General features: G+C 44.0%; 1 protein-coding gene across 2 annotated transcripts in view; it reads right to left on the bottom strand.

The window, feature by feature from the left end:
- The window catches only part of cdh7a (cadherin 7a), a 52,316-nt gene that overhangs the window by 8,738 nt on the left and 22,839 nt on the right, over nucleotides 1-20,739 (bottom strand). For both annotated transcript variants that reach the window (XM_042107740.1, XM_042107750.1), the window contains 7 exons: nucleotides 16,344-16,511; nucleotides 14,380-14,567; nucleotides 13,621-13,874; nucleotides 12,703-12,839; nucleotides 8,310-8,431; nucleotides 3,472-3,589; nucleotides 2,188-2,439 (listed from right to left, as the gene is read on the bottom strand). In XM_042107740.1, the coding sequence (XP_041963674.1) occupies nucleotides 2,188-2,439; nucleotides 3,472-3,589; nucleotides 8,310-8,431; nucleotides 12,703-12,839; nucleotides 13,621-13,874; nucleotides 14,380-14,567; nucleotides 16,344-16,511 (1,239 nt within the window). The remainder of the gene's footprint in view (nucleotides 1-2,187; nucleotides 2,440-3,471; nucleotides 3,590-8,309; nucleotides 8,432-12,702; nucleotides 12,840-13,620; nucleotides 13,875-14,379; nucleotides 14,568-16,343; nucleotides 16,512-20,739) is intronic.

Genomic DNA, 20,739 nt, shown 5'->3' with positions numbered 1-20,739 from the left:
GATCTGCTTGTTGATTTCTCATCTTTCCTCCTTCACCTCTCCTCTGAGCCAGAGAGTGAGCAGAACAGAGCAGAGCAGAGCAGAGCAGAGCGGCATGGAGCAGAGCAGAGCAGAGCAGAGCAGAGCGGCATGGAGCAGAGTGGGGAGCTGTGCGGGCCCAGGCCCCGCGGGCACTGCCACCACTGCCACCACTGCCCAAAATAACAGCTCAGATCAGCCAGCGCAAAGGCCTAATCCTACTGTTGGAGGAGGCTGGGGGAGATGTGTTTTTCTTAGTCAGGGCAGAGGCAAGGCACTGCTACAAATGTCTTGCAAGAGCTAGAATTAATCAAAGGCCGAGTGGCTAAGCAGCTTGGAAGAGAGGAAGAGAAGGAGGGAAAGAAACCAAACCTTGGGGCGACTATAAGAATTACTGCATGTTTACTTCACTAACATGGTCCTGAAGTTCTCTTTTTGCATGGTACTGTATTTAACTGTACTCTGCTCAAATCAATCTCAAGAAAAAGTTAATTAAGACCAAGAAAATATTTTTGGTATGAAATTTCATCTCAAAAATGTAATTATATTTTTTTCTTTCTGTGCAGGAATGTCTTTTGGTGCATTTATGAGTTTAAAATAATCCAGGGTCTTTTAATCACAGGCTGTACTCCGGAGTGTATTTTAGTAGCATATGAAAATAAGATTTCCTTTAATATGCATCTGTTCCAAATTCTTTTTGAAGAGTCTCAACTTTTTTCGTATTGCTCTCTCCATCTCCTGCCGCACTCAAACAAAGCAGTCACAGGCCAATCACTTTAATAAACAAAGCTATCACAGATCAACCTCTCTTCTATCTCCCCCAAACAAAGCTATCACACACATCTGGTACGGCCTGGGCATCATAGCATGCAAGGGCATTTTCGAAAGTTGGGAGGGGATTGTGAAGTGGACAGGTGATCCTAGAGTATTATTCAGCTGAACTCCAAAATGTGAGGGATGAAGACACGCATGCTGTGTTGATGTTGAGAATCTAGTGTTGAGAATCTAGTCGTTGTGCCAAATCACAGCCATGATCTCTGACACTCTTCCTGAACACATCAGCTCATTACTGTATGTAAGAGCTGTGGATCACCACACACCACAACAACAAGTATTCCTTTAGCAATATCTATCCATCATATCATGCTTCCGATCCATTTTCTCCCACTTGGAGAATACGGCAAGCCATTGTGTAGACACAGATTATCAATGTCAAGAAATCAATCAAGAAATCAATTTGTCCATCAAAAAGGTCTCCAGACAGTCTCCAGGTCAACAAATCAAAACAAAGGGGGAGTCATCAGCAGGTTGAGGGGGGGGGGGGGGGCATGGGAGTCATCAGCAGGTTGAGGGGGAGGGCATGGCACGTTGTCGCTGCTGTGCTCTCATGTGACAATCAACTAATGAATCCCCTGAAATAGCAATCAGCGAAGGGTCTGCTCGCCAAAGAGCAGCGAACTGGGACAGCCCTGTCATACAGGTCATTCTAGACAAAGTGGAGGGAGGGCTGTGTTGTACAAACATGACACACACACACACACACACACACACACACACACACACACACACACACACAAACAGCCCACACCTGTGAATCCACTGTCACTGACAAATTGTTTATCACTGAAATGGAATTGATATTGACCAATATTCTCTGTCAGATATAATTCAGTGTGTACGTAACTCAACGTAAATATCGGATAGACTGGCACCCGTGGATTCCACCATGGGATTTTGAAACCTAATTTAAACTGATACAACTGAAAAAAAGCCACTTCCCACATGAATCGTCCATCAAAACAACAAACGGTGTCTGTGTGTAACACCAACACACTAAAATGAAAGCAGAAATTCCTGTGGAGTCTTTCAGTGCCCCCTGAGAGAGCGGCTGCGTATCTTACCCAGCAGGGTGTGTGGGGAGTCTTACCCAGCAGGGTGTGTGGGGAGTCTAACCCAGCAGGGTGTGTGGGGAGTCTTACCCAGCAGTGTGTGTGGGGAGTCTTACCCAGCAGGGTGTATGGGGGCCCTGGAGAAAGGAGTGGCTGCGTGTCCTACCCAGCAGGGTGTGTGGAGTGTGTGGAGTGTCTTACCCAGCAGGGTGTGTGGGGTGTGTGGGGTGTGTGGAGTGTCTTACCCAGCAGGGTGTGTGGGGTGTGTGGAGTGTCTTACCCAGCAGGGTGAGGATGCAGGCCAGGATGGCGATGAGCGCCCCGGTGCTCAGTCCGGCCGCCAGCATGGAGGCCTCGGCGCCGCAGGACTGGGGAGAGCCGTCGCCATCACACTCGCACACGCGGATGGACAGGGTGTTGGTGCTGCTCAGGGCCGGCGTGCCGCTGTCCACGATGAGCACCGGCAGCCGGTACAGCGACTGTTGCCGCCGCTGGAAGCCAGCACGCTTGGTCAAGATGGACGCTGTGTTGTCTGCAAACGAGAGGGGGGTGGAGTGGAGGAGAAATAAGTGATTAGATGGTTAAGAAATGCATGGTCATTTCGATGTGGGCCTACAACATCAAAGCTCAAATGGGTGACAGTCACTTTCATGTTCTCCAGTTCCAGGCAGGGACAAGGGGGATTGTTATTTGACTGGCTCAGCTGTTTGAGTCGGGGACCATTAGCGATCGTCTTTGGGGAGGCTAGTGGACCATGTTGTCTGCAGAGCCTGTCCGGGCAGCGAGGACGGCACAGTAGGCTAGCAGGAGAGCTTAATGCCCACATTTTGATGATGAATCTTGTCGCAGTCTCACAGACCTCAGAACTCAGTCCCAGTATGTCTCTTTTTTCTTCCTATGGATGTGATCATGGGAAACTGGGGGGGGATGAATTTGGCTGTGGTTTGAAGCAGTGTGGTGGTTAACACGTAACCTTTCAGATATTTTAAGGGCCGAGCCACACTTCATTACACTGCACTGTGTGGCGACATGAAACCCCAAAAAACAGGATGTGGGAGAACAAAATGTGCCCCTTCAGAATAAAAAAAGCACTCAACATGTATCAACCAAGCACATGTTATATATGTGAACTATAAAGCTGTAACTACATATGGAAACATATGGAATCTTAAATGCACTCAATGACAATGCTCTATACCTTTCAATTTAGTGAAAATAGTAATGGGTTCCATATATGGTCATAAATGTGGTCTCACATTTGTGCACATAAATGTGCTATACCTTCCACTGCAATTTAGTAAAAATAGTAATGAATTCCAAATATGGTAACCGGATCATTTCAAATGATGGGCTCCCCATCATCTCAACCCCCTAAAAAACAACAGTAACAGCTTTCATACTTCAAAACATTTCATGCCCCCACGACACAACCCCTTCAAACCTCTGAAATGGTATGGTCTTGTCCCATTCATAACGTCATCATCCAATAAAGCCCTTTATACAGATATATACAGATATACAGGTATACGGTGAGTGTGTAAAGAACTGCAGTGCCATAAATAACCTTTATTATCTCTCAAGGTGAAGTTCAGGTTGCCTACAGCCTCCGCAGCGAGGGAGAAGAAGAATCGGTGTCCGCTGGGCGGCTCGTCTCGATCCACTGCACTTATGGTTTCGATCACCTGCAGGGAAACTTATTATTAGACTCATATACCAGACTTGAAAGCAGCATTAATATTTTGTCAATTAAATTATTATCTAAACAATCCATCTCGCAATAAGAGCAGAAAATCTCATAGGTTGAGATTGCGATGAAGGCTGGAGGAGAAATCGATGCCTAAGAAGCACAGACAGTGTGGGCCTAAACCTGTTATGAGCTGGAGGAATGCACAAACACCAGTGCCCTGCAGGTTCAGCTAAAATAATGTTGATATCTCAATAGAACACATATTTTTCCCAATATATTTTGCAGTACATGACTATTAAGAGGATGTACAGGAATTGTACCACATATTCAAGAGAGGGAGAGGGAGATGTGGGGGGGGGGAGCGAGAGAGAGAGAGAGAGAGAGAGAGAGAGAGAGAGAGAGAGAGAGAGAGAGAGAAAGAGAGAGAGAGAGAGAGAGAGCATCCAAAAAGTGCTATGTTTTAAAGATGATAATCTGGGGTGGCCCATCAGGTTGTGCTCTAAGAAGATTCTCTTGACACTGCGGTGGTCTAATCTGTTGGCTTTGGCGGGGTTAAATACTGTGTGCCGAGCCATCCCCCAGTGTTCAGCTGGAGTCAGCACAAACTCAATCTGTGAGGAAATCTCCTCAAACCAGCTCCACAGGGCCAACAGGGAGAGGGGGCTACAATAAATAGACTAGCCCAACAAACGTTTTGCTTTCAGCCGCTCCATTAAGGGGAGAAGGGCTTAGCCTTTTATTTATCTAGTCAATGATTCAGGTTTAATCTCTCATTTCTCTCATTAATCTCAAGTGATCCCTTGGCAAAGGTAGGGGGTAATGGGTGGCGTTTTTATCTGTAAATATATCTTAATCATGAATGAGATTCTAACTGAAAAAGACTTCTATTTTTTAAAAAAAGGTTTTGCGGTCTTCTAGCGCAACATATATAATGACTGCTTGATTCTCCATGAATGCACACACTGATGAAATGAAATAAGTATGAGCTCACAGAGCTGGTGCTTATGGTAATATGCTTGAATGGCCATGGTCCATTGTGAAATCAAATGAAAGTATGAGTTAAAGGTGAAATGTGTTGGCAAATGAGGAGGAAAACACAGCATAGGGAGGACAGTTTTTCAATGTCAACTAACTGAGAGAGGTTTGTCTTTGACATTATTTCACATTTTTAACACCTTTCTGAAGGTCTCAGCCACAAGTGGCAAATTAATAATTCAGGAGGTAAAACCAAAAAAAAGTATTAATTAAATGAATCATATATTGAGTTCCAGTAATGCCATGATTATGTTAAAATCAAATCCTAAACAAGCCCTATATTGCAATATATAATTCATATTCATTAATAAGTCATCTGATTGAGTGGACTAATGAATGCTAGATTAAGGGAACTCTGTGATCAGAAACTGTAGAGACAGAAGGAAGGATAGAAAGAAGAGATAGAGAAAGAGGGAGAGAGAAGGGGCAGAGAAAGAGAGCGGAAGAGACAGAGGGAAAGAGAGAGAGAAGGAGGGAAAGAGTGAGAGATGTTGTTGAGCAGCTTTTGGGTTTGCTGGAGATTGAGTATAGTCTTTCATGTGACTAGACATGGTCTAGCTGCAGGGCAAATCTTTAACCCATACCGTGTCCGTTTGAGGGCAAATCTTTAACCCCATACCGCGGCAGTCTCAGGAGGCTGGCCAGCTTGGCGGAGACTAATGCTCTGACCTGACAGGCGGAGATGACCACATTATCGGCATCTGTCAGCGGTGCCGCTCAGCCCACCGAGGATGCCGTCTCATCTAGCAAGAGGCGTGATGATCAGCTTTCCCCTAATTACAAACGCCCAGCCGCGCCAGAGGGAGCACGGCACACATACACAAAAATATAAACTATTTTTTTAATCTCCATGACAACGAGGTGTTAGGAAGGAGAGAGAAAGAGAGAAAGAAGGATGCGAGAAGAACTGAAGGGAGGGGTCTTTTCACATGAGACAAAGTATCCTGGAAGCACAGATGTTGCTCTGACTTATTTAGTGATGTATCACGCTGTCAGGCAGTAGACACTGTTATAAGTCTCCGAATGACATTGGAGACAAAGGGGGAGAGGTGGCTGAAGGGCGCTGGGGTGAAAGCTCACAGCTAAAAACGCTCAGAGCTAAAGCAGACATGGAGCGAGGCCGAACCCATTAAAGTGGACTTGTTTGCTGGGGACCTGGGGAATGCTCTTGCACCACTTGCCATCTGTTTCTAAGTCCGTCCACAAGGGGCATTCCACCTATCTGCTCTTGGTTCATTCATCGCCTTGTTGTTACATATTGTCTCATAAAAAATCAGTTGTGTGCTGCCGAGGTGTTCGGCCAGGGAATGATTACCAACGCATAATTTGCTTTGTGCAAACACATTGTTAGATTTGCGAGCAAAAGTGATTTAAGATGTTTCACATTATGCAAACCGGTGTCTCTGTGAACAAGGGCATTCACAAAAGTGGCAAGAATAAGGCAGCAGAGTGTTGATAAAAGCTTTGAAAAATTGCAATACCTTTGTTTTGTGTTCCCTTCGCAAAACACTGACTAGAGAAAATATCAAGAAACATCACTTTGTTGGGAGTATGTTTCCTGAGAAAATGTAACCCCCGAGAGTCAACAAAGCAACACATGTAACAACAAGCAGCCAAGCAGGAGCAAACGCCATATAAACAGGGATAAGTGATGTCTCATTATCTCCTGAAGCAGGGTGGCAATCACTTTCTCTTGAAGTAAAACGCTACTCTCTCGCAATGTGTGGGGCATTCCACAGAAAAACACTGAAACACTGAAATCTCCTCCCGTTTGACTCCAAATGTGCCTCTGATTGTAGCAAAACAACTGTGAAGTGCTGTGTTGTGCTGTACACATATGATAGCTCAGTAGAGCAGTCTTTCATGCTCAACACTTAGTGGTATTGTCACCAGGCTGCGGCTCTGAGCTATCCTTTGGTCAAAGATATCAGAGCCCCACACACATGGCAGACTGTAACTGATCTGGAGAAAAAAAACATCCGGCCATTTTCATTTCTCCGGCAGAGAGACAGGAGACTTCTAGGGTCCGCTGGGCTCCGGGGAGATTGGCAAGTCATTTAGCCCAGTAATATGAAAGAGAGTGTTTTTGAAAGTTAGAATGACTGAGAGCCGGGAGGGACAAAAAGCACATAGACCGGCTTCCCGAGAGGAATGTGTCTGTGTGTGTGTGTGTGTGTGTGTGTGTGTCTGTGTTGCTTTCAAATGATAGTGTCTGTGAAACGGGCCCGTAAGCACTTCCCTCACACATTACAAGAGTGTAGACGGAGAAAGAGGGAGACAGTGAGAACAAGAGAGAGAGAGAACAAACATCTCTGTGCGACTTTGGAATGTCAGAGCTTTAGCCTAATTGCTGTAACACAAATACTGTCGTTCCAACAGGGAGAGTGAAAGCCTGAATCTGTGCTTCCTTTTCCCACATGCCCTCTCTCGCATGCTTTTGGCTTTCACTCGAGGACGCTGATGGGAGGAGTGGATTGTCTAAAAGCCCTCGTTAGAGCTGCTTCACACAGCTCTCACAATCAGCTCAACAATCAACTTTGCTTTTCTTACTAGATTGACATGGTAATCCAATTACCCATCGACGCTATGGGCCCTACTCTGCACAGAGGAGACAGAAGACGAACACATCAACCTGCAGAAAAATATCAAATACTCCAGAGACCTGAGTCCTCGGAGCAGCAGAATAGCCTGGCTCTGAACGAGAGAGGTCTTTACAGCGTGACCAATGGCTGTATCATTTAGCATTGCATAAATGTAAATGTGATTCAAGCAAAGGTCAATAGCCTGTGCAGTCCATCAGACACCATCTCCTGCCAGCGCCAATGGCTTTTATTAGGCTCATTAGAAAGAGGCCGAGGGTTTAACACCTTGTCTGCTCGTGTTGTAATTGAAGCTATTCATCGGTGAGTAATGCCATTATATTTTTAACCACTGTGACTGTACGGTTATACGCTCCTATTAGCCCAACTGGAGGTTCTGGGCAGATGAGGCATTTTTTAAATACAGTACAAGAGCCTCCCGCGTGGTATTTGAACACCGAACACATTGAGGTTGAGGTTGAATGGGCTTCTGTGCTAAGCTGCTGAGATGCAGCGTGCATCCCTTTTAAAGGAGGGTGACTATTTGTGTGCGCTGTGCGGTGCGGTGCGGTGCGGTGGTGTTGGCCACCACAGCAGGACTCTAGCCCCTGCCCCATCTGCCACCGCTCTCCAACAAACCAATTTCATGCCACAGTCACCTTCATCCCATTTGAATTGATGTGGAGTGTTTTCCACACCAGCGCGTCCCGTTTTGATCCTCTGATTGGAATGGCCTGCCGCTGAAAGCCATGTGTGGCCCCTTTTCACCGACTCTGTCCAGCAGTGCCTTTTTGTCAGCTACTGGCTGGTGATGGCCATTGTGGCACAGCGACGCGCACTGCTAGGACTGAAGTGCTCCTGGCCCTTTTGTGGGGCATGCATAGCTCTGCCCATGGGTCACTGCTGTTCAACTCCGGTGCCCATTCAAGCAGCCAGGTCACACTGAAGAGAGGGCATGAACGTGCCCCTAGTCCTTGCAGAGATCAGACAATAGCAGCTTAGCATGCAGATAAGAAAACGTAACCGTTTCAGTATTCACTCACACTGTACAACACTTAGCAACAGTAACAGAGAAAATGAGGGCTGCTGCCATCGTAGTACCTGACCAGGACTGGAGCTCTCACACAAGAAGGTTTCGTATTCGATGGCAAAGACGGGGGCGTTGTCATTGATGTCCATCACCGTGATCAGAGCAATACCTTTCCCGACTTGAGCTGGGTCCACTAGAAGAGAGAGGAGGACAACGAGAAAAGAAATATAAGCATACATGAACATCAGCAACACTTTGTTTGTGAATAGCATTTGCTCCCTCACTTAAGTTACAAATGTGAGGTTTAGGCATGAGGCAAGCGTGTCAGACAAAAATACCCTTCTCTGTGCTTGTATCCTTGTATCCTTGTATCCTTGTATCTTAGTGCGGCAGCAAATAAACTTTTCATCTTCATTTGACAACAGAAGCCAGATTGCGCTGCAACCAAGGAACTTGGTTACGATATTGACCTTCTGGCTGACAAGGGATCAGAGTTGTCTCAGACCAAAGGACATGTTGCCTTCCAGTTGCCAAGCTTTATTCGCTACTTTAGAAAAATAATAAAAAATAAGGTAAAGAGTTGTTGCAGGAGAAAGGCAGGTCAAGGTCTTTGTGCAACGGTGTAAGCTCTCGGCCCAGTGATGAGCAGATGCTGTTTGTGTGTGTGTGTGTGTGTGTGTGTGTGTGTGTGTGTGTGTGTGTGTGTGTGTGTGTGTGTGTGTGTGTGTGTGAGTGTGTGGGGAGGGGGGGGGTGAGTGATGCTGGCATTTGGAAATGACACCCTCAGTGAACCTGGAGGGGCTGAAATTAGGGCAGCGAGAGAGCAAGCGTGTGCTTTCAGCATCAGCGGAGCCGCTCTCTTTATCCTCCCAGCGAGGTGCTCTCGGGACAGGAGGTACATTTCCGACGGAGGCATCACGGTGATTGATGCCCACATCGCCGCCATATTTTAATTCAGGCGATAAGCATCGGCAATGAATTCATCTCCATGTCCTTAAGTCCCCTGGGAGACGCGGGCAGCCTACAGACATAAAGACTTGCACAGCTCCTTGTGTGTCGCTCATCAGACTGTTTGCAAATTGGAGGATACGGAAACAGCTGGGTGATTATTTGCTAACTGCGGTGTGCTTTTAGGTGTGACTGAATGCTGCCAGAAATCTAACGCGAGCGAAAGGATGAGCCTCGGCGGTGGACGTTTTTTGTCACTTCCATGGGCGCTTGCCTCCATGTTTTTTTTACTTTTAATTGTAGCACAGGTGTCTGAAAGTCACAGTGATGCACACACATCATGAAGATAGAAACTATATCATCATCAGCATATGTGTTTTGGACATCTGGACTGAACTAAACTGCTATTGCTAGCAGTGGACACCTGTGGAGGGCAGAAAGCAACAAGCGAAGCAGAAGATCAACATCTGCCACATCTATTGTTTGTGTGGTTGTGTGTGTGTTGGGGGGGGGGGGGGGCTTTTTGTGGTCACATATGTGTATATGAGTGAGTGTGTGCGGGTGAGTGTGTTGTTGCGTCTGCGTGGGTGTGGATCAGTGACCGTGTTAAGTGGTGGCAGCCTGTCCTCTGCAAATGTGTGTCCTCGAAAAGCGCCGAGCACAGCAGCATTCGCCACGTCTTCTCTACTGCCCCTCTCCAAGAGTCAGGGCTCTCAAACCACCCTCCGCCTTCTTCTTTGGACAGACAACTGAGAAGATATTAAATTTTAATATGATTTGGCATTATCTATGCAGCTGCAGTGGTGGGGATCAAAGGTTTTCTCTGATTACAGGGGTGGGAATACATCAACTATTATGTCCAGCCAGCCAGTGAAACCGGGTTATTCTGGTTCTAATTTCCATCTGTTCACTACATGATCTCCACTGATGGGAAAACCTCAAAGCAGGTGCTCATGTTACACAGGACAGCCGGTGAGTATTGGAATGAGAGATTTCCATAGATGTGAAGCTACTGTATCTTAATACTTAATAACCACAAATACAAAGACTTTATTAACAAGGTTTTGACATCTAGAAAATGTACTGTGTCGTGAAATATTGAAGATTGTATTGCAATTTGTCTTTCACTATTCTGCTATATATAACATATTTATGAGAGAGAGAGAGAGAGAGAGAGAGAGAGAGAGTTCCTAGATCTGTTCATTTACACAAGGAATATTATTTGTGTATGTAACAGCTCAGGAAACCTATCAAGCATCAATTAAGCATGCTACCTTTCAGAAGTATAATAGGCAGTTAGTCAGTAAGGTCAGTTCTACTGCAATTTGTGTGTCTAGATAAAAATAAAATCCTACATGAAATTCCATCTATATAAATGTATTTTATAAAAATGTAAAAGGTCTGTTTGACAACTAAACGTTATAGTCTGTTCACTGGCACCAGGGACCTCGGTGCGAGCAGCGTTTCATTGCACACTTGTAAGAGTATTCTCAATGCACAGTGTATGATGAGCACTTGAATGCACAAATTAGTGAATGAGACACAACAGCTTAATCTGCATTCGGGTTTCAGTGACACCCCTTTGATTGGGTAGGATGATTTGCAAACAAAAAACATGGAGAGGATGTCTGGAAACTTACACTCAGTCAACATCTTTGAAGCAAATGACTTCAAAGGGCAAGGCACAAGACACTTAATAGAAAACATCCACAAACCTACTTGAGATTATGTTGCAACCCGTCGCTTTGAAGAAAATGTGTCCAAGGCACAAAAGTAACTCATTATAATATTTCTCATTATCTTGTAGCCGTGGCTGACAAAAATTTAACCATGCATTTTGAAATATGAAAACTAGCAAGTATGCCAAGCAAAATAAGTTAAAGCATAATTAATGAAGATCAAAAGATCTAAAATGAGATGATGTATTTTTTACAGTGGTTCCAAATGTCCTGAATTCAAGGTGAATTTGCCTTTTCATATCAGCCTATGTGGTTTTCAAACACTCCTCCTTCTCAAGTCAGTCACTGAACAGAGTGGGCTTCCAAGTTAACTTTCGAGTCCTAACCTGGCCTGCGCTCACCTTCCAAAGATAAATAGAAAGGGACATTTCAATCTTCTCTGCCAAGAGCCATTGCGGGGACAGCAGATGCTGGTGACAATGATCAATGGTGTGGGGGCAGTAGCTGCAAAGTCCTATTAAGTTAGTCCATGTTCATGGATATTGAAGCAGGAATGTAACGATTTGAAGATATGATTATCTCCCATCATTCAGATGGATGGCAGGTAGGCTTGCCTGAGAGTGGGCGGGGTGCTGTTGGCCAGGGAAAGCTTTTTTTTCTTTCTCAAGGTCATTTTCAAAGTCAGTGACCAGGATACTTTGAGTCAGCAGTGGCATGGCTTTGCCTGCTAGGGAGGAGGAGGAGGAGGAGGAGGAGGTGGAGGAGGTGGGAGTGGTGTCTGAAGCTTAGTTGGAAGAGGTAAGTGACCTGTCCATCGGCTAGAATCAAGATGAAACTCCATCAAACCCCACGACTCCTTGGGAGGGGAGGCGCTCGGCCATGGTCACCTCTGGCGAATGGCACCTGTGCAGAGGACCTTGACAGACGCTTCGACTTGGATCAGCACATAGGAACGACGCATGCAGGCCTGAGCTGCCCACTGTCCAAGCCAAAGCATTCATCTGTGCTGCCTTCCACAGAGAAGCACGCGGAGAGATTGAGAGCCACACCTGTCTTTGCCGCACCATTGGCTGGGGCACTATGCAAATTTTGATTGGTAGGTCACTTTAGTCCAAGCCTTAGAGCTGGTTTGGAGAATTTTCATGTGTAACATTACATCACCAAAAATGGCTTAATTAACTCTGCCAGGAGGTTATGTTTTCACCTGTGTTTGTTTGTGCGTTTGTTTGTTTGCTAGCGGGATTACACTATGGGCCTGTTTGTGGTGGGGAAATGTAGCATGGTCCAAGGCAGAATCATTTCAATTTGGGAGTGGATCCAAGTAATGATGCGGCTGCATCAATTCAGTTTTGTTTTTTCCCGTTTGAGATCTGGCATTTGGCCTGATTAAGGTGTGCATTCAGTTGCACACCAGTCTACCTGTACTCTGTAGAATTTGAAATGATGAAAAGTGAATTAGTGTGTCATATCCACCAGCCCACCACAACTTGGCTTCAAATAAAACAGTCCAGTTTTACAAGACATGTGGATCTCTCAGCTTGCTGCTCTGGAGTCTCGATGGGCTCAGACACACGGCGAAGGGCACTGCCACGCAGCATTACAATCAGTGGAGTAAGACATGGCAGTGGATGTCTTCTCCAGTCTGACAGACCACCGCTAATGGGCAAGAACCAGAACTACCTGTGTTCCCACGGGGCAAATGGGAGCTGATAATGAAGGCGGTTTTTCTTCCACCAACTCAGTCTTGTGGTCATTCCCTACATTAAGATGAACCTATGAGAAAGGGGTGTGTTGGGCTACGACACAGCATACAAACGAGAGGTAGAGTTTAACTCACGGCTTTCGATGGCCAGGATGGTGATGTTGTGCACGGCATTGATCTCCCTGTCCAGTGGCTTGGCAGTGCTGATAATGCCAGTTGTTGCCTCAATGTTGAAGAAGCGTTCCAGGTCCGTGTTGCGGTCTATTGAATACCTGCAGCCCAGAAATCACACAACTGTGAGACCAGCAGACTTACTGGTAGAATTGATATGGTCTTTAAGTTCATGTATGCTTTTGCCATTGTGGTGTGAAATCATTCAGCTACCATAATGGAGCTGTAACAAGCAACATTCAGACTTAAATGAAAAAAAAATGCACAAATAATAATGTTTGAAATCTCAAATTAAGATAGACATTGATTGTACTGTCTAACACATATCCATTTATCTGGTGGTTGACCCCTTGCCCTGGGAGATTTCAAGAGTCCGTTGAGCTTTATTTATCTTCTCTCTCCAACTGCTTTAGCCACAGGAGGATAAATGATTTCCCAGAATAAGCTGCCTGTGACTATTTAATTAGAGAAAAGCCATGTGAAAAACAGATGAAGCCGTCTGGCAGTTCTAAACAACAGAATATAATTAACATAGCTCTAACACTTTCAAATGTTCAAGTAGCACTGTAAGAATGTGTTTTCCCATTGTTATCAATTTGCAATGTGCTGCACAGAAACCTGATGAAACGGGTCATGTTTCTGCAGGGTACAATAAAGATACATAGTTCAACAGCAGGTGTTCTGGCTGTGCCTTTTACAAATCACTGTATCATCAAAATGAGTTTGAAGCTGATTTTAATGTAATAACCGTAGTTTTGCTTTAACTCAAACCTGTAATACCTGTGGCAGTGGCAAAAACAATAATACACTCAGAGTTAGCAACACTCTCACGGGATCAAAAGAGTATATATACTTATCATTTTTTTCCCCGTAACTTCGTACCTGATGGGGCTATTGGTAGAATCTGGGTCATTAGCGGACATGGTGCCGATGATGGTGCCAACCTTGGCGGCCTCGGACACCACCATCTTACTGAGTGGCGAGGAGAAGAGTGGCGGCTCGTCCACATTCTCCACGGTCAGCCGAACATTCGCTATGTCACTGAACATCCCCGGGCTCAGGAATCTGGTGTCGGGGTGCCGATTGGATGCCTCAATCCTCAGGGAGTAGGTGGTTTTGGTCTCAAAGTCCAAGTTCTGATTTGAAAAACACACAGAGAACGCGTAAAAAAGAGAGAAGAAAGTAAAATATGTTTTCAGATGAAAGACCTGAAAAGAGTTCAGATTTCAATGTATTTCCAAGGTGAATTTCCATAGAATTTCAAAGATTACCGCAGAGTACTGCAGTGACTTTTCCTGTCATTGTGAGTTAATTTTCAGATCATAAAATGCAAACATCCATCTCTTATCAGAATGCGACTGCTTGTCTAGTGATTTATTAAATAGTGATTCTGAACTTTGAAATTGGTCCTTGGAACCCTTTTAACTATTTTTGACTAAAGCTTGCATGAAGGGCACTGTCCAGTTATCATAAGCAATGTGGTGAAGCTCAGGCCATAAATGCACATTTCAAATGGATAATCAACAGAATGCAAACTTGGAGAAATGAACTGATGCAGTCTTGCATGCACAAAGAGCGGGTCAGAGAATAAGCGTGTCCTTTTAAGTCGCCCACATGATGGTCTGCGGTGGCTCTGAATACCTCTAGCAGAGTGATGACTCCTTCCTGGGTGTCTTTGTCCGTGGAGACCCTGAACATCCCAAGGCCATCGCCATCTATAATTCTGTACTCCATCTCAGCGTTGGGACCCACATCTGCGTCCAGAGCCTTTATCTTGGCCACCGCCGAAGCTACAGGCAGAGACTCGGGCACCGAAAACTGATAGGATTCTTCAGACAGACACAGAGAAAAAAAAAATCACAATGCAAACAGACACACAAATACACAAACACAAACACACACACACACACACACACACACACACACACACACACACACACACACACACACACACACACACAAAGAGAGGGAAAGAAAAAGAAACAGTTATTGATGACACTATTTTCCAATTTCATGTGTTTGCTCCCTCTCTTTCTCCCCCCCCCCTCTCTCTGACTCTGCAGGTAAGGGCTTACAACACCAAAGTCTCTACCAATTGCCTATGTGTTACAGTAACTGAACCCCAATTTTGTCAAGGCTTTTTTAGAGAAAAAGTTTATTAGTATACCACACGACAACATGAACTAATTAAAAGCTGGGCTAAACTTTAATGAGTATTGGATTCATTAGTGGTGGAGCGGGGTAACTGTTTTGCTTCAGAGCTCCCATATCTGTTTTCGCTCTGGCACAGTAGGGACGCTTGATTCTCCTGATTCCCTGGATGGTGCTTGATGCCTGTTTAGATCTACTATCTAAGTGTCTGTACGAGTGTGTGTGTGTGTGTGTGTGTGTGTGTGTGTGTGTGTGTGTGTGTGTGTGTGTGTGTGTGTGTGTGCATTACAATTTTTCTTGACTTCTTAAATACTTGAATACTTTTTGTAGACAGGGTTGTAAATTCAATGTGTTGCCTTCTTTATTCATCAAAGAATCAATAGCACAATTGTACTCTGTTCCTTTAGCCTCTCTGAGAGACGTAGCATATTTTGTCGATGGATAAGGGTTGCTGTTTGAAGAATTGTGCAAGGGATATTTCATAAAGGTGTATTAGATTTACAATGCAAGCTATTTACCGCCGAAATGCTATTGCAGCATGGCTTGGCCATGCATATTTTGTCAACATTTTACATTTTGTCAACAATAACACACACACACACACACACACACACACACACACACACACACACACACACACACACACACACACACACACATACATGCACATACATGCAGTATCCTCTTATACTAAACTAATTCATGCACAACTTCAAGCACAACGTACTTGTTCATTTTCACTGACATAGTGCAACAATAGCCATCTGGACTAGTCAGCTTTTTTACGGCCTTCTTCACTAAATGACCGACTCTAATCATTACTCTACTGTATACTTTTGTACGGCCTTCTTCACTAAATGGCCGACTCTAATCATTACTCTACTTTGGTACGGCCTTCTTCACTAAATGACCGACTCTAATCATTACTCTATATTTTGGCCTCTTTGATCCATACTAGCAAACAGCAACACAGAGGGATACGGTCTGATTGCTAATTGAAGAATTTCAGTTTCACACACATTAGAGACCTGAGACATTAGAAGTCTAATGTCACTAAGACACTAAAGTATGCAAGCAATGTCTGAATAAATGTTTCCCATTTGTTCAACACAAACAATCTAATATATCGGTAGTTTGGAAACCTTCTATGAGAGCTATGTTGAATGTTTTGAAAAAGGATGTAAAAAACGTGTAAAACTATTGAAAAAGAGTGAACACATTTGCAAGCGATGACTACTGCTGTGCTGCAAATGTGAGGATTAATATATTGTACAGTGGATCCAATTTCATTACTGTTTTGAAAAAAAAAGAGTGGAATATGCGTGAAAGCAACGAAAATGTGAAAAGACATTTGCAAAAAAAAAAAACTTTTGCTGAGCTAAGAAAGTGAAGGAAGAAAAACTGCGACACAAGGGTTATGGCATTTTGGGCAAGTAGGGAATCTTGAGGCTTACTTCGGGAGAAGCGCGGAGGGTTATCATTCACGTCCATCAGAGTCACCGTCACAGACGTGGTGCCAGAGAGGCCGCCCATCTGGCCCACCATGTCCTTGGCCTGGATGACCAGCAGGTACTGGTCCCGCGCCTCACGGTCCATGTTAGGAAGAGCTGTCCTGATGACCCCTGCAAATGACGCCCCACTTTTAGTTTTCAATGCTTTTTTACAAGGACATGGGTCTGACTGGGAACACAAAGTGGTGGTTAGTGGGTTCATGTTTATACTGGGATACACAGACCGGGTTCATAGCAATGTGGCGGGTGAGATATGATCAATGAGGGCTGATCCTCTGGTAGAGATGTTTTCAGAGTAGAGAAAGACAAACAATGTCATATATAATAACTATGAGATGGAAGGAGGATGAATTCATCTCAACCGCAAACATCATTACAATATGCCCTTAAACTCACTATAGTGACTTACACATGATACTGTTTTGTGCTTGATTGAATGCTGCATGAATACCGTATGATGCACAATCCCCAGTAATAATCAAACATGCACATAAAGTTGACATGAATGAATGTTAACATGAATGTTATATCTTTACTTTCATATAAGCCCACTTTGAGCACAACCAGTCATATTTGCCTTTTGATCTTAATCCAACTATAGAACACTCGAGATGTTTTCCTTCTCTGTCAGCTTCCATTTATCCATGATTCCAGGCTTACACGCATTTCTCTACTCTATACAACAGCAATAGTACACTGTATAAGTCATTGGAGCAGAGCAAAACAATCTGGGTGCCTGTGAGTGGAGCTACAGGTAAACATAATCAGTCATATGCACACTGAAGATGCAACTGAAACAGTGTATGTGTACTGAGGAAAGGAAGACAACAAGTTACTCTTCTCCAAGGGTCAGCAAACAAGCTATTCTATTTTTTTATTATTATTTATTTATTTTTTTTTTACTAAAATGAGTCAAACAAAACAAAGTTCCTTCATAAAACCTGAGATCAGTTGCTTGGGTATTCACAAGCAGTTTGGACTTTCAGTCTTAGTGAGTATAACTACACTATATAGGCAACAGACTTGCATGGCAACCAATAGAGAACAGCCAAAATGCCACTAATAATAACCAACTGGTGTTGTTTTGTGATATATTTGGCTGCTATTGTGCTGTGAAATCCTGTCCAATATTGTGTGGGGTTTCAGACCTGAACTACAACACCAGGCTACATAGTGTGCAGTATGGGCAGCAAGTTGGAACAACAGGTGTTAAATGTCAAAACTCGCTGCCTGCAAACACTGCCCTTAAAGCTTAAAAAATACTGCCATAATTAGGATGATTATGTATCATTATGATGTGTCCATGCATAAAGGATGTGTGTTCATTTAACACAGCAAATGTGCACATTATTCCATCATTGTTATCGTCATTGCTATATTTGTATGAGAGAATTTATTGTTTCCTTATTCCATGGTCTAAGATACATTACATATCGTTACATAATCTCAATGTGTACACTGATTACATTAGGAAATTATGCAATTTGTATCATACATACTTATGCACAGCAGCACAGATCTGTTTTCAATTAGAGACTAATTATCCTCAGAGGAAGTCTAGTCTGATTGCATTCCAGACACAATGCATACAATTTGGGTTTATACCTTGCATCCAGGGTAGGAATTTCACGACGTTGGCCGTGATGCCCCTTTAAAATCAGAGGTTTACAGGCCACGGTGGCCTTGGTGCCCCCTTCTTTTAATATTCTGCTTTGCGTCCTACTAATAGCAATTTTTATTTAGCCTGTGGCCTGTCAAAATAATCTTAGCATTCACAGCGCAAATGAATTTAGTCTTTTACGCAGTGGAGAAAGTGACAGCGCAAGAAAGAAAGTGCGTCCAAATTCACCCATTCTTCTCAGTTGAACTACTTGCTAAGTAGCCTACTCATCATCACACAGACATCACAAGTACCACATGAAAGAGCTTTTTCTCAGCTTTTAAACAATGTTAGCCGATAATTGCTGTGTTGAACGGTTCGCGAGAAAAGTAAATAATATAATTCAATTTAATCATACATTCTACTGAAGGTTTTGCGTCCATGATCTCCCTACCCATTCATCTCTTATACTTCACGAACCCTTCTTTTAACACATGACAAACCATGTGTTAAAATTTGGATGTCTCCAAATTTGGGCTTTAAGTTTTACAATGTGGTTAAATTGTTCCACATGATTTCATAACGGGCCAAATACAAAATAAATGTTACAAATATCGCCGAGATATTGGTAAATCAGAAGACAGCTGACTAAGAGTTTGTGAAAGTAGCCTTAATGATCAAATGCTAAGCATGCATCTAGACTATTTGAGTTTCTTAAAGCTGAGCTGTGCTTAAATTGTTCAATACATGATTTCATAGCAGGCCAAATATAAAATAAATGTTATATATATAGCCTAGATATCTGTAATTATTAGATGATCAGATGATTTACAGTTCTATGTAATATGTCATGTTTCATGTTTTTGTAATGTTTACAGTGATGCAGGTCTACTGCAGTGAATAGGCTAAATACAACTTTGATCATTTTTATATGCTACTACTGTATAGTTAACTTTGGCCTTGGTGCCCTGACATGTGGCCTTTGTGCCCCCTACCAAATATGCCCAACTGAAGGCCAAGTGGCCTTGCCCCCAGAATGGTGAAATTCTAAGCCTGCTTGCATCAATGTGCCCCATTGCCCCTATTTATTAGGGGAGGGGAAACCCTGATCTTGTTAAGCACATGGCCTTGTCACATAACTAGTTCTGCTTTCACACAAATGTTGCTTACTGTAGGTGGTCTGGAGTGTGGCTAAGAGGAGCAGACACTAGGGTTCGGAATGACGGGACGAAACTTCACCTTTTGGGTCACATCATGTGCCTCTGCAAAGCAGCTGAGGACACAGACACCCACCAGAATGACCCTCTGATTCAACACACTCCTACAGTAACTCCTCTAGTTCTTAGTGTAACTTTGTGCCTGCACCACCCATGGTCTGGCCATGCTTGGTCTATGATCAGTCACAGCCATGCCATGGCATATGGGTGGTGGGCCCCAGTGTTTGCTTGCCTGTGGAGGGAATGGGTTCATGCCACTCATTCAAGCCAGATGCTACCAGATGTTCTTACAGCCAGTTGTTCTATTTCTGTAGCTAAATACATACCTTGCAAATCTAGCTAAAGCTCTACCACAATGTGATGAGGAATGGCACCTGCATGCATCTGGAGTGTGACCTCTAAAGTGTTGTTTGAGAGATTATTCAAAGTCTCCAAACTTCATTCTAACAACGTTCAGTGTGTTTCCATTGATTAGTTATAACAACCACACATGTAGGTCATTCTAGTCACACGGCTGAGTTCTCCTTATATCAGTAATAAGTACATGGCAAGAGAACTGCCGAGTTCTTGCCTGTGTTCCTGCCCGAGTCAAATGCGTACTTCTGGGCTGATAGGACTGTATTGCACTGTAGGAGAAGCAGGCCAGAATGTAATCAGATTTCCATCAGAGCAATGGGGACAGCATGTGTCTGAACACGGTCTAAATGCAAGATGTATACAGGAGGAAATTGGACCTTTTTTGTTATGTCCTGTGTCAGAGATTTTCTGAGTTTTGTTACTACTACTTGATTTGCCCATTTAAATGGAGCAATTTCATTTCTGATAGACTGGATCTGCATCTGCCTTGATCAATATCTACTGTGTGTGTGTGTGTGTATGTGTGTGTGTGTGTGCGTGTGTGTTTGTGTGTGTGTGTGTGTGTGTGTGTGTGTGTGTGTGTGTGTGTGTGTGTGCGTGCGTGCGCGCGCATCTATAAGACCATATGCCACTCAGTCTCTCTTCACGGCATGATTGGGGTGCATGATGGAACCCAACAAATTCATCATCATCAATCAGACATTGGAATTGTGAAAAACGAAGACTACACACTCAGAGGTGTTTTAATCAAGACTTGGCTGTTTTCAGTAATGATAGTGTCTGTGTCCGTGTCCATGTCCGAAATGAGAAACGGATTCCACGTCCTCATGCTTACGTTCTCACTGATTGCACTGGGTGATTTGGTGCTCTGTAATCAGGTGAGGCTGATGTGTTGCACTACTCTAATGTAGCAGAGACCTCATTACAGCCTCATCACACCACGTTCCATACTCAAGGAGCTCCATCACAATAGCCGCAGGCCTCCACACGGAGCCCAGTGCTCTGAATCATCAGCTAAACAGTGGCAATAATCACAAGCCATAACAGGGCGGGACTCTATAAGCACACAGATCTGTATCAGAGACAATTGTTGAAGGTTCTTTAGTTAGACATGTACGAGTGCATCTTTCAGCGATGGATCGAGACCACTTCCTCTGTGTGCAAA

The sequence above is a fragment of the Alosa sapidissima genome, chromosome 1, assembly GCF_018492685.1.
Source record: "Alosa sapidissima isolate fAloSap1 chromosome 1, fAloSap1.pri, whole genome shotgun sequence".
NCBI classification, from domain to species: domain Eukaryota; kingdom Metazoa; phylum Chordata; class Actinopteri; order Clupeiformes; family Clupeidae; genus Alosa; species Alosa sapidissima.
This window is presented reverse-complemented; position numbering and strand designations above follow the sequence as displayed.